Raw genomic sequence first — 12,115 nt, 5'->3', positions numbered from 1 at the left:
TAGGGTCAGCCATTGTACAGCGCCCCTGGAGCAATTACAGGTTAAGGGCCTTGCTCAAGGGCCCAGCAGAGCAGTGGCCTTTTTGTCAGTGACGGGGATTCGAACCGGCAACCTTCCTTAGCCTCAGAGCCACCACTCCGCCCTATCACTGTGGACACCGCACCGATCTGCCTGTTGATCTCACGCTCCATTCTTCCCTCACTCGTGAACAAGACGCCAAGATACTTGAACTCCTCCACTTGGGGCAGGATCTCACCTCCCACCCTGAGAGGGCACTCCACCCTTTTCCGGCTGAGGACCATGGTCTCGGATTTGGAGGTGCTGATTCCCATCCCAGCCACTTCACACTCAGCTGCGAACCGATCCAGAGAGAGCTGAAGATCACGGCCTGATGAAGCAAACAGGACAACATCATCTGCAAAAAGCAGTGACCCAATCCTGAGTCCACCAAACCGGACCTCCTCAACACCCTGGCTGCACCTAGAAATTCTTTCCATAAAAGTTATGAACAGAATCGGTGACAAAGGGCAGCCCTGGTGGAGTCCAACTCTCACTGGAAACGGTTTCGACTTACTGCCGGCAATGCGGACCAAGCTCTGACACCGGTTGTACAGGGACCGAACAGCCCTTATCAGGGGGTCCGGTACCCCATACTCCCGGAGCACCCCCCACAGGATTCCCCGAGGGACACGGTCGAACGCCTTTTCCAAGTCTACAAAACACATATAGACTGGTTGGGCGAACTCCCATGCACCCTCTAGGACTCTGCTAAGGGTGTAGAGCTGGTCCACTGTTCCGCGACCAGGACAAAAACCACACTGTTCCTCCTGAATCCGAGGTTCGACTATCCAACGGACCCTCCTCTCCAGAACCCCCGAATAGACTTTTCCAGGGAGGCTGAGGAGTGTGATCCCTCTGTAGTCCCTTCTTAAAGACGGGGACCACCACCCTGGTCTGCCAATCCAGAGGCACTGTCCCTGATGTCCATGCGATGTTGCAGAGATGTGTCAACCAAGACAGCCCTACAACATCCAGAGCCTTGAGGAACTCCGGGCGTATCTCATCCACCCCCGGGGCCCTGCCACCAAGGAGTTTTTTTGACCACCTCGGTGACCTCATTCCCAGAGATGGGGGAGCCCACCTCCGAGTCCTCAGGCTCTGCTTCCTCATTGGAAGGCATGTTAGTGGTATTGAGGAGGTCTTCGAAGTACTCCCCCCACCGAAGCACAACGTCCTGAGTCAAGGTCAGCAGCGCACCATCCCCACCATATACAGTGTTGACACTGCACTGCTTCCCCCTCCTGAGACGCTGGACGGTAGACCAGAATCTCCTTGAAGCCGTCCGAAAGTTGTTCTCCATGGCCTCCCCAAACTCCTCCCATACCCGAGTTTTTGCCTCAGCAACTACTGAAGCTGCATTCTGCTTGGCCTGCTGGTTCCTATTAGCTGCCTCCAGGGTCCCACAGGACAAAAGGGACCGGTAGGACTCCTTTTTCAGCTTGACAGCATCCCTCACCGCCGGTGTCCACCAACGTGTTCAGGGATTGCCGCCACAACAGGCACCGACCACCTTACGGCCACAGCTCCGGTCAGCCACCTCAACAATAGAGGCACGGAACATGGCCCATTCAGACTCAATTTCCCCCACCTCCCTCGGGACGTGGTCGAAGTTCTGCCGGAGGTGGAAGTTGAAGCTACTTCTGACGGGGGTCTCTGCCAGACGTTCCCAGCAGACCCTCACAACACGTTTGGGCCTACCAGGCCTAACTGGCATCCTCCCCCACCAACGAAGCCAACTCACCACCAGGTGGTGATCAGTTGACAGCTCCGCCCCTCTCTTCACCCGAGTGTCCAAGACATGTGGCCGCAAGTCCGACGACACAACCACAAAGTCGATCATCGAACTGAGGCCTAGTGTGTCCTGGTGCCAAGTGCTCATATGAACACCCCTGTGCTTGAACATGGTGTTTGTTATGGACAATCCGTGACAAGCACGTTATGAGTAGCAGTCCCTTTCTAAACGTATAATGCATTTCCTGCTTTATCAATCCACATTGCCCAGCTGCAATTTTAAATAAGGTTACTTTTTTCTTTGTAGTTCCATCATATGGGGAGCACAAATATAGATTTAAAACTGCTTCTGTAGTTATTTTTTATTATTGTAGATTAGAGCAGATTAATTTAGTAGGGGAGATTCTACTGGCATCATATATTTTGAAGTTATCATTTAACCGTACACACTAGGTCAAACAAAGTTCCATTCTGCTATTTCACCTTGAAATATTAAATGTCTAAATTATTTATGTTTTTAAAACTTTATACAGACAGCACATATGTCTCTGAATAACTTCCTAAATAATAGGTGAATTTACACTTTCAGTATCACTTCTGCATTTCTGTTGAGTGTTTCAAATAGCATTACTATGTTGTTTTAAATGTGCTATATACATAAATTGACATTGACATTAATGGTCTCTGTAGACAAGTTTTATGCATTTTTTTCTATTTTCTAGTAATACTGTAATTAACACAGTCTTCTTTGAACAGTATGTTTTTAGCAAAATACAAGGAAATAAAATTGTACTGTTTACTAACACCTGGTTGCAAAGAGACAGATAGAACTGTATTTGTTCCCAGACAGAAATTTGTTTTTACAAATGGTATTCTAGGTTTCAGTTGTTGTGCAATTTGTTTTTTTTAATAATTATCCAAGTTTGTATATGTTTTCTGTTTTTGACTTTTCTGCAGATTTCAGAACTGGCTTAAATAGTGTTACAAATCTTTCATGATGTATTTTGTAATAAGTGCATGCATTTTGTTTTCTCCTCCATTTGTAGAGTTCATCTTTAAAACCACACATCATTGTTGTTGGAGCAGCCACAGTAAGAAATTATTTTTAAAATGCAACCTTTTTCCACTAATTAAGTCGAAGTTTATTATTTATTTTTTAAATAATTGTTTTCATTTTTGCAGTGGTCAATTAAGCTGCACAATGGCAGTGCTGAAGCTCTCAATCAATACAAAACCAATCTGTCGTCAATTGCGCGAGTACTGGAGAAGCTGGCTGATTACAGTGATGTTTATTGGGTATTGCAAGGTAATGCTCCAAATGCAGACTCAGTGCAAGCTATAGGATTCCATTAAGCAACTTTACACAAAAGTACACCATTAAATGTATTTTAGATCAAACTAAACATTTTTTTAAATTTATGAATTAAAGAAGAACTAATATACAGTACTAAAAATGACAAGCTTTCTGGAGACAAATTTATTAAATGAAAACAGAATTGTTTTTAAAAAGTTGTCTTACTGCAAATGCAGTAATATTATCTTGAGTTAACATTTTGTTAGCTATGGTTATCTGGCTGGTGAATGATATAATCATGTCAAGCATTGCACAGTTTGCTGCATGCGTGCTGTAAATTTACTTGCTGCATATTGTTTTTGAATTTGGTGTTTTTACTTTTGATAAATGTTAGTTTACTTTTTGATAAATGCATTAGTTTTGCGCTGTACATTTTTGGTTAGCCGACTGAATAGTGAAACCTGTGACAGCATTGTGAAGGATTGTCTTTACCTAAGTGTAGCATCCTTGAATAAACAGTTCCAAGTTAGGAGTTGCATTCTGTAAAGCAGGGTCCTCAATCACAGCTCTGGAGGGCCGCAGTGGCTGCAGGTTTTTGCTCCAACCCACTTGCTTAATAAGAAGCACTTATTGCTCAAGTAACACTTCTGCTTCACTTTAGTTGTCTCGTTCGGTAAGATTTTGAACCCTTATTGCTTATTTTAGTTTTAAACAGCTGTATTCTTTGTTTTTAATTGCTCCTAATTAGCAATAACATGCAAATGACCAAAGAGACCAGCATTTCTCCATTTAGCTTGTTTCCATTTACACCTCTGTGTGTATTTATCTTGCACTATTGGGTTTAATTAAATACTTGGAAGGAAAGTGAAGAGAAAAAGGTGAAGCACCAAGAATTGCTCATCCATTTTAGCCTTCAAATCATTTGGATGATATCCTTAGAAAGGGGAAGAAAATCTAGGATATGAGAATTACCTGACATAGCAGAGTTAAAGCACTAGCAAGCCATGAAATTAAATTATTGGCAAGAATTGCTTTCTAATTAAGCAACCGGGTTAGAACAAAAACCTGCAGCCACTGCGGCGCTCCAGGACTGTGACTGAGGACCCCTGCTCTAAAGAGTTCATATATAGCTAAACGTGTAGATGCTTTTAGTCCATGGTTTGTTTCAAGGGAAGTTGGTTCACTTTTGTAAAAATTATGGATGATAAAAAAACTAAAGAGAACTCTGTCTCCTTTGTTTTTGGAGTACAAAATTACTTATTCTCCTTGAAAGAGGATCAAGCACAGTTTCTTTTGCATTTGCATTGTAGAGCTTGTATTCTGCTTTTGAAGATAACTAACTAAACTCATTTGCTTTTCAAACAAAATGAAACCATCTTTGAAAAATGTCTCGCTTAAGTTTGACTCTCACTATCTTGAAAACGGTGTAGGTTCATTTCAAACAATAACTCTTTCTTCGCAGTATCTTTAACAAAAATTAGCTGCAACAAGTTTGGCAAACATTGTGAAAATTAAATAAGCTCCTTTTACCAGACATCCTTACCCTTTTAAAATACTTCATGCCTATTTCTCTTCAGTAGGGTTTCAGTGCCAACATTTCCCTCTCCTAAAAGCATCTTTTTCACAAATATTTTCACAGAAGTTTACTTTTTAAATTACATACTGAAAAATGTATTGTTTTATGTGCTTTGCTGAAATATGTCAGTTATCAGTGTCCCAACTGCCCCCTTGTGGCCATGTGTATTACAGAAAACAATCCAGCCTCTCATCATCTCCTGGTTTTCCATCACAGGGACTAGAAGTATTATCCAGAAAAATAACTGCCTAATTGGGCTACTGCTCCATGATAAAATTCATGTTTTAATGTGTCTGTGTTCAGCATTCAAACCAAAGTACATTTTAGTTTAGAATCTGGTTTACTGTGAATAGTGCCAAGCCTTTTAAAACTATAAATAAAACTAAAGCGATCAAAGGTAAACAGCAAAAAATATTGTTTATTAGCACCACTCAGTTGGATCAATGACTTTTTAAATCTACCCTCTTTAAAATCTAACTTGCAAGTTAGTTTTACTGTACAATGTTTTTAATAACATTTCTGTAAGATCATTCACTTTTATTACTGATCCAAAGCATGAAGAAACCTCTAAGACCATCCACTTACAATATCTTGTTTTGCTTTCAGATCCAGTATATGAGGATCTGCTTAATGAGAACAGGAAGATGATTACTAATGAACAAATTGATTCTTATAATGATGCAGCTTTAACTATACTGAACAAAAGTAAATGGAAGTTAAAAGCAAAAATTAAGATCCTTAGTGCTTCCAGGTTGGCAGCTAAAGAAACCATTCATGAATCAACAGATGGCCTGCACCTCCCAGATAGTACAAGAGATATTGTAAGTATGCTCATAGGTTTACCTTGAGATTTATTGCTGACTTGTAAAGTACAGGACCAACTATTAAATAAGATTAAAGCCTTGTTTATTTTAATTATAATTATGGCATAATAAATATTCCTCTTTGCAGATATTCATAAGATGTCATGAAATAAAAAATGGTGCTGTGGTGATGTGAGTGCAGGGTCTATGGCAGTGCGGGTTTTAAAATAAAACCAGTGTGGCTTGGGCTCTGGGTGGGGGAGTATACTGCTGTGGAACTGTGCAGCTGCGAGGTGATCGGCGGGGAGGTGCTGATTGCTTGTTAGTATGCAAGTGCGGTAAGCTCCGCTGTTCCTCATCGTAGTTATGGCACCTGCACCTATTGGAGTATAAAGACAGTCTGAGAAGGCTAGAAAGGGTGAACAGTTAAAAGAGGAGAGAACGAGAAGGGGGAAAAAAAGAAGAATTGAGTGTTTTGGCCAACAGGAGATAAAAGGCAATCAGGTGAGCAAGCTGATGCGATAAGCATGAGGCCTAGCGGTTGGGAGTTGAAACCACTTAAAGCAAAGGGAGTAGCACTCATGGGGTGGATCACTCCCGGAGCAGGAACGAGCAACCAAAGGGCTGTGAAGAGTGTCCTGCAGATGCCATTGAGTGATGGTGGTGGGATGGTGGAGCCAAGCTTCCAACACACCAGCATTTACGAGCTGAGATGGCTAGGGCTCAAGTCAGTTTTAGAAGACTGATCATGTTTTCCGGGGTCTTAGCTTCCATTGAGTAGAACAGATGGGTGAGCAGACATAGAGAGGCACGAGGCTCATAGAAAAGAGGGAGAAGTCCTGATTTTATTTGTGTGAGTTATTCCTAATTTGGATTATTTATTTATTGCTGATTTTAACTCTCACAGAGAAGAGCATCCATTTTATCGAGGATTGTTTATTTGATGAAGGAGACTACACTGCACTGTATTTATTTCATTTGGACACTTGATTTGTTGAGTAAAATGCACCAAGCCCTTTGGTTTGCACCATTCTTGTTGTTATGTGTTGTCATTGTATTAGTCCATCCTCGGTTCATGACTATCGATGTCTGAGTTCAAGAAGAGGAAATGCCAGCTTCGGGCTTCACATTAGCATGTATTACACACCAAAAAGAATCAAGAAGGACTCTGCTTTCCATGAATCAGTATATGAGTTGGATATACAGTATATGTTACACCTGTGTTTTTTCATTATTGGCAATCTTTTCAGCACAGTTCGTATTTATTGATTTTGAGATATGCCACTTGAAAGCAGTGCTCTGAGGTGTGTAGTTTATTTTTAAATTTTGACATTTTTTCTGGTTGCTTATTGTAGGAAATAGCCACACTGAAGCTAAAATGGTGCATCATTATAGAAGGCTTGGTTGAATGTATTTAGAGTAACTAATGTTAACAAGTATGCCGCAAGGTTATTGTGAGTGTCTTTTACTGTATTCTTAAAATTAAAGGAATATTCAGGAATTCATTGTTTTGTGTTTGTAAGTTGGTGTTATGTCAGCAGTTAACATAAACTTGTCTTTTTGTATGAAAGATCTTAAATATACAAAGGTTTTAAAATGAGATTCAGGTCATCTAGATCATTTAAATTATATCACCTCTTGTTGTTTTTTTTCACATGACAGAATATGGTTACTTAAAAGTCTGCCTTGTCAGTTTCTTCTATATAACCATTGAAAATAAGATTTTCTTTTCGAATTCCAGTGTCTCAGTGTTGTTAATTTTTTTTTTTCTTTTTTTGGCAGAGTGCAATGATTTTAATGAACTCTGTTTGTAACAAGATATTAAAACCTATTGATGGATCATGCTGCCTTCCAAAACCTTCAGTAACTCTTATACAGAAGCTGACTTTTTGCTTTTTTGTATTGTCATTATCTGCATACTTAGTTTTAAGTTTTGCATGTCGCACCAACCATCGGAAAAGTAAGTCGGTTGCAGATGTGGAAAATGGTGAAGAGAAGAAGCCAACAACTGCCAATTCTTCAGCAGTAAACCTAAAAACGTCACTTCAGTCTGTGTGCAAATTAGGCCTTATCATGGCATACTTCTTTTTATGCGACAGAGAAAACATATTTATGAAGGAGCAAAAATTTTACACCCATTCCACCTTCTTCATCCCATTGATCTACATACTGGTGCTGGGTGTATTCTACACTGAAAATTGCAAAGAGGTAAAGTGCAAAATATTAAAGATCATTTTTAAATTGGAAGTAGTATACAGTATATGATTCCATGCCTAATATCCTGTATGAATTGACATGTTGCAAGTAACTGTTTGTTTTGGAAATAAGTTAGCATACTGAATAAAAGATATTTTTACATGCAGAAATGTGTACATTTCATGCACTGAGAAATATAGGTAGCCAAAAGTGAATTACTAATATACTGCACTGTATTTTATGGTTTTAATTCCCAAATGTTTGAAGCAGATGTTGCTACATTTTAACTGGGTGTTATTTATTTGCTCAGCAGTGCACATAATCTCACCCCAACAATATGCAAACAAGTTTTATTCCTATATAAAATTTTTCAAATGATTTTATTAGTTTAATTGACGTCACCATAGATATTTGATAAGCAGTATGCTTTTAAAAGTTAATGCTATCCTAAGTCATTTTTACAACAAATATTTCAGGCAACACCCACTTGACAGAGCCACATACCACAAGGTCTGATCATACTTGAGTAAGGTGATAAGATCATTAACCCTTCAAACTGGACATGGTTAGTCAGAAAAAAGCTGCAGGCAGGATTCATCTGGATTTGTTCAAAGTGTATAAAAAACTGCGAGCTGAGCTCTACATAGCTGTTCAACTGAAAATCCACCTATTCACTTGTTAATTTTTATAGGTTCATTTTTTTTAAACCTGTCTCCCAGTAAAAGACTGTGGAAAGATGGACCCTGTCTCCTTGGTTATGTCAAGGCAAGAACCTAGCCCTGAACAGAAAGTTATTATGTGTTCAAATACCCAAACACACTATTACTGGACCAGTTTAGAAACTGGCATTTGTTTTTAATATCTGGAAAAGTTTTGGGATTAAAATGCTGAGATCTTTATATAGACAACATATTTGCATCTTTTGAACAATTACGTTCCAAATTCAACCTCCCAGCTACACATTTCTTTCACTATCTTCAAATTAGAAATTTTGTTAAACAGAAACTGCCCAATTTTCCTCACCTCATACCCTCCACCATGCTGGAAAAAAATACTGCTCAATTTCGAGGAATTAAACACCATTTCCGCATTATATAAAATCTTATTAGAGTCCTTACCTTTCAAAGACCCAAGAGGACATTGGGAAGAAGATCTCTTAATAATAATATTAATAATATAATTATTAATAATATATCAGAAAAGGAGTGGAAGGTAGCAAAGCAGAGAATTCACTCAAGCTCCATATGTGCAAAGCATAGAATTATTCAACTAAAAATTATATATCGAGCTCATCTGTCTCGCTTAAAACTGTCCAAAATGTTTCCAGGGCAAGATCCAACCTGCGAACGCTGCAACCAAGCTCCTGCCTCACTGGGTCATATGTTTTGGGCCTGCACCAAACTAACATCATTTTGGACAAAATTTTTAAGTGCCTTTCAGACAGCCTTGGGGTCAAAATCCCTCCTAACCCATTAACAGCTGTGTTTGGTGTTCTTCCAGACAGACTTGAAGTGGAGAAGGACAAGCAAACGGTGATTGCATTCACTACACTTTTGGCACGCAGACTTATTTTGTTAAATTGGAAGAATCCTAACTCTCCTCTGATAAGTCAGTGAGAAACCAATGTTTAATATTATTTGAAATTGGAAAAAATTAAATTCTCAGTTAGAGGATCTGTACAGAATTTTTTTAAAACCTGGCAGGATCTAATCAATATTATATTAGAATAAGAGAAATAACTATTACTGCATTTAATTCCCTTCTCCTTTCTTTATTTACCTATATATATATTTCTTCCTTTCTTTTGTTTATTGTTGCCTTATTAAAAAGTCCTAAGCAATTCCCCTTTGGCTAAGCTCTCCTTCTCAGGGGTGGGGTTTGATTTGTCTTCAATTTTTTTGTGATAAATTGATCTATTTGTATGGAATGATTACAATAAAATTAATAAATAAAATAAAAAAAAAAAAAAAAAAAGAAACTGGCATTTAACCTAACACGATTTCTGTGATCAGTAGGAGAATGTAGTAGAGAGATGCTCAAGCACAGGGACTACATCCAGTTGACGCAGGACTGCCTGCCAATACTGTACTGTGCCACTAATGTTGATCAGCAAATTTCGCCAAAGCGTTATTCGTTGCGAATTTGCTGTGTTCGCATTCCCCCTTGTTTGTCGAATTAGTTTCTGATAATTTGGTTCCCCAGCACCCCATAATGCTTTACGAGGCCAGCATGACATTTCCTGGAGCTGTAACAGCCAACATTGGATTGGACTGCCCCCCCAGGTATATCATGCTGATCATTTAATATATATATATAATGTTGATCATTACAGACTCTGTGACACTTAGTTAGTGGTAGAACAAATAAGTAAATAATTCAGGTCAGTCAGTCATTTTCTAACCCGCTATATCCTAACACAGGGTCATGGGGGTCTGCTGGAGCCAGTCCCAGCCTACACAGGGCGCAAGGCAGTAACAAACCCCGGGCAGGGCACACACATCAAGCACACACTAGGGACAATTTAGGATTGCCAATGCACCTATCCTGCATGTCTTTGGACTGTGGGAGGAAACCCACACAGACACGGGGAGAACATGCAAACTCCACGCAGGGAGGACCCAGGAAGCGAACCTAGTTCTCCTTAATGCGAGGCAGCAGCGCTACCACTGTGCCACCATGCCGCCCCATAATTCAGGTTCTCGACATTTTTTTTTAATGAAACATATACAACATAGATAATGAGTTTTCGCTGTTTGTCGCCAAATGTGCAGGTCAATGTTCAAGTTCCTCATTGAGAGAAGGAGGTGCGTGAACTATGCATGCATAATTAGCCATGTGAGGATAAAAAACAAACCTTGAAGAAGCCTGATGCCAAAACACAGGAGACTCTATGAAATAATAATAATGAAAGAGTTATTACTGTTTACAAGACATTTCAATCTTTTTATAGAAAATAAGTGCAAAGCATCAGCGCAGATAGTTTGGAGAGCCTTCAGTGTGACTTCAAAAAATCAAATGAGCCAGTGGCCAGTTGTAAATTAAAAGTTTAAATTCCACTTATTATGCATACTTAATATGACAATGACTTGCTAACCAAGTTTAATATTCTCTTTAAGGCGAAGATGTTAAACCGGGAACAAACAGATGAATGGAAAGGATGGATGCAACTGGTTATACTGATATATCATATATCTGGTGCAAGTGCAGTAAGTACATTTACTTTTGTTCTTATGTCACTGCTGTGTACGGCTCTGTATTAAACAATGAATAATCTCGCCACACGCTAAACTCACTCAACTGCCGGTTGATTGTTTACTGTATCGTGCTATCAAGACATGCGTGAATCATAGATTTTTATTTCTAATACTAATTATATACTGACCTAAATAGTGGAAATCATGAAAGCTTTTTTGTCTTGAAATTGTAGCAGGGTTTTCAGGCTTTATTAAGTTAAACCATGCAGGATTTTTAGTAAGTAATAGGCACCTGCAGTCCCACACCAAAATTCAAACCCTGGAATCTTTTTGGCGTCCAGGGGGTCTTTGTCTCTCTCCCTCTCTGTGTTGCTTTCACTTGGCACCCCCTCACATACTACCCAGTAATTCTTTGTGTAGCACATGTTCAGAACCACTGCTCTAGAATATTCCCAGGCTTCAGTATCCAGTGTGTCTTTCCATTAAAACAGCCAATAGATATCATATGCCACTTTCTGTGTTCTAAGGAGTTTAGAATATGCAATGGGAAAAAAAGAGTTAGGGCTGCAAAGGACATCCAGTTTAATGTTAGTTAGTTAGTTGTTAGTGCTGAAAAAAGTAGTGATCAGTAAAACTAAGTTAGACACAAGGTCTACAGTAGATCAAGAATACAGCTGTCTGCTGTCAAAAAGTGTTTATGCAACGTGGAAATCTAACTTCTTTAGAAGCTAGTCCCCAAATTACCAGGAGGCAGGCAGGCATGAGGGAGGAAGCAGAAGAGGTGGAACTAGTGAGGTCAGGCCCAGATACGATGTCACTTATCTTCTGCGGTGTTCCCCGCCATTCTAAAGAAAACAGAATCTGGGTTATTAGTTGTGTCACATTCTCTTTCTCCCCCCATGTTTCCCAACGCCAGTACCTGGGAGACACTCCTAATGATCATGTTTATGGCAGGAGAGGAGCTTCATTCAAATAGTCGCCTCAGTTTTGGGAATCATCCAACTGTTGTTCCTGGCTTGCACCCAATGAGTACTAGGATAGGGTCCAGCTGCTTTCAACCTTGTCCTGGATAAGTGGATTAAGAAAATGAATGAATACATTGATGTATTTAGTATCATTACTCTATGTTTCAGTGAAGGTTATGTTTCATGGATCCCCATGATACAATACTTGAGTCACAATTGAATATTACTGTTATTTTATGTTTTGCCTAATAAGAAAAAGGTAATTGTTGTGACAAAAAAATGGATAAATAAAATGA

General features: G+C 39.5%; 1 protein-coding gene across 4 annotated transcripts in view; it reads left to right on the top strand.

The window, feature by feature from the left end:
* The window catches only part of casd1 (CAS1 domain containing 1), a 67,321-nt gene that overhangs the window by 21,721 nt on the left and 33,485 nt on the right, over window positions 1-12,115 (top strand). For all 4 annotated transcript variants that reach the window (XM_028817075.2, XM_028817074.2, XM_051935822.1 and 1 more), the window contains exons 6-10: window positions 2,838-2,882; window positions 2,974-3,097; window positions 5,268-5,482; window positions 7,247-7,672; window positions 10,777-10,866. In XM_028817075.2, the coding sequence (XP_028672908.1) occupies window positions 2,838-2,882; window positions 2,974-3,097; window positions 5,268-5,482; window positions 7,247-7,672; window positions 10,777-10,866 (900 nt within the window). The remainder of the gene's footprint in view (window positions 1-2,837; window positions 2,883-2,973; window positions 3,098-5,267; window positions 5,483-7,246; window positions 7,673-10,776; window positions 10,867-12,115) is intronic.

This window comes from Erpetoichthys calabaricus, chromosome 13, assembly GCF_900747795.2.
Source record: "Erpetoichthys calabaricus chromosome 13, fErpCal1.3, whole genome shotgun sequence".
NCBI classification, from domain to species: domain Eukaryota; kingdom Metazoa; phylum Chordata; class Cladistia; order Polypteriformes; family Polypteridae; genus Erpetoichthys; species Erpetoichthys calabaricus.
This window is presented reverse-complemented; position numbering and strand designations above follow the sequence as displayed.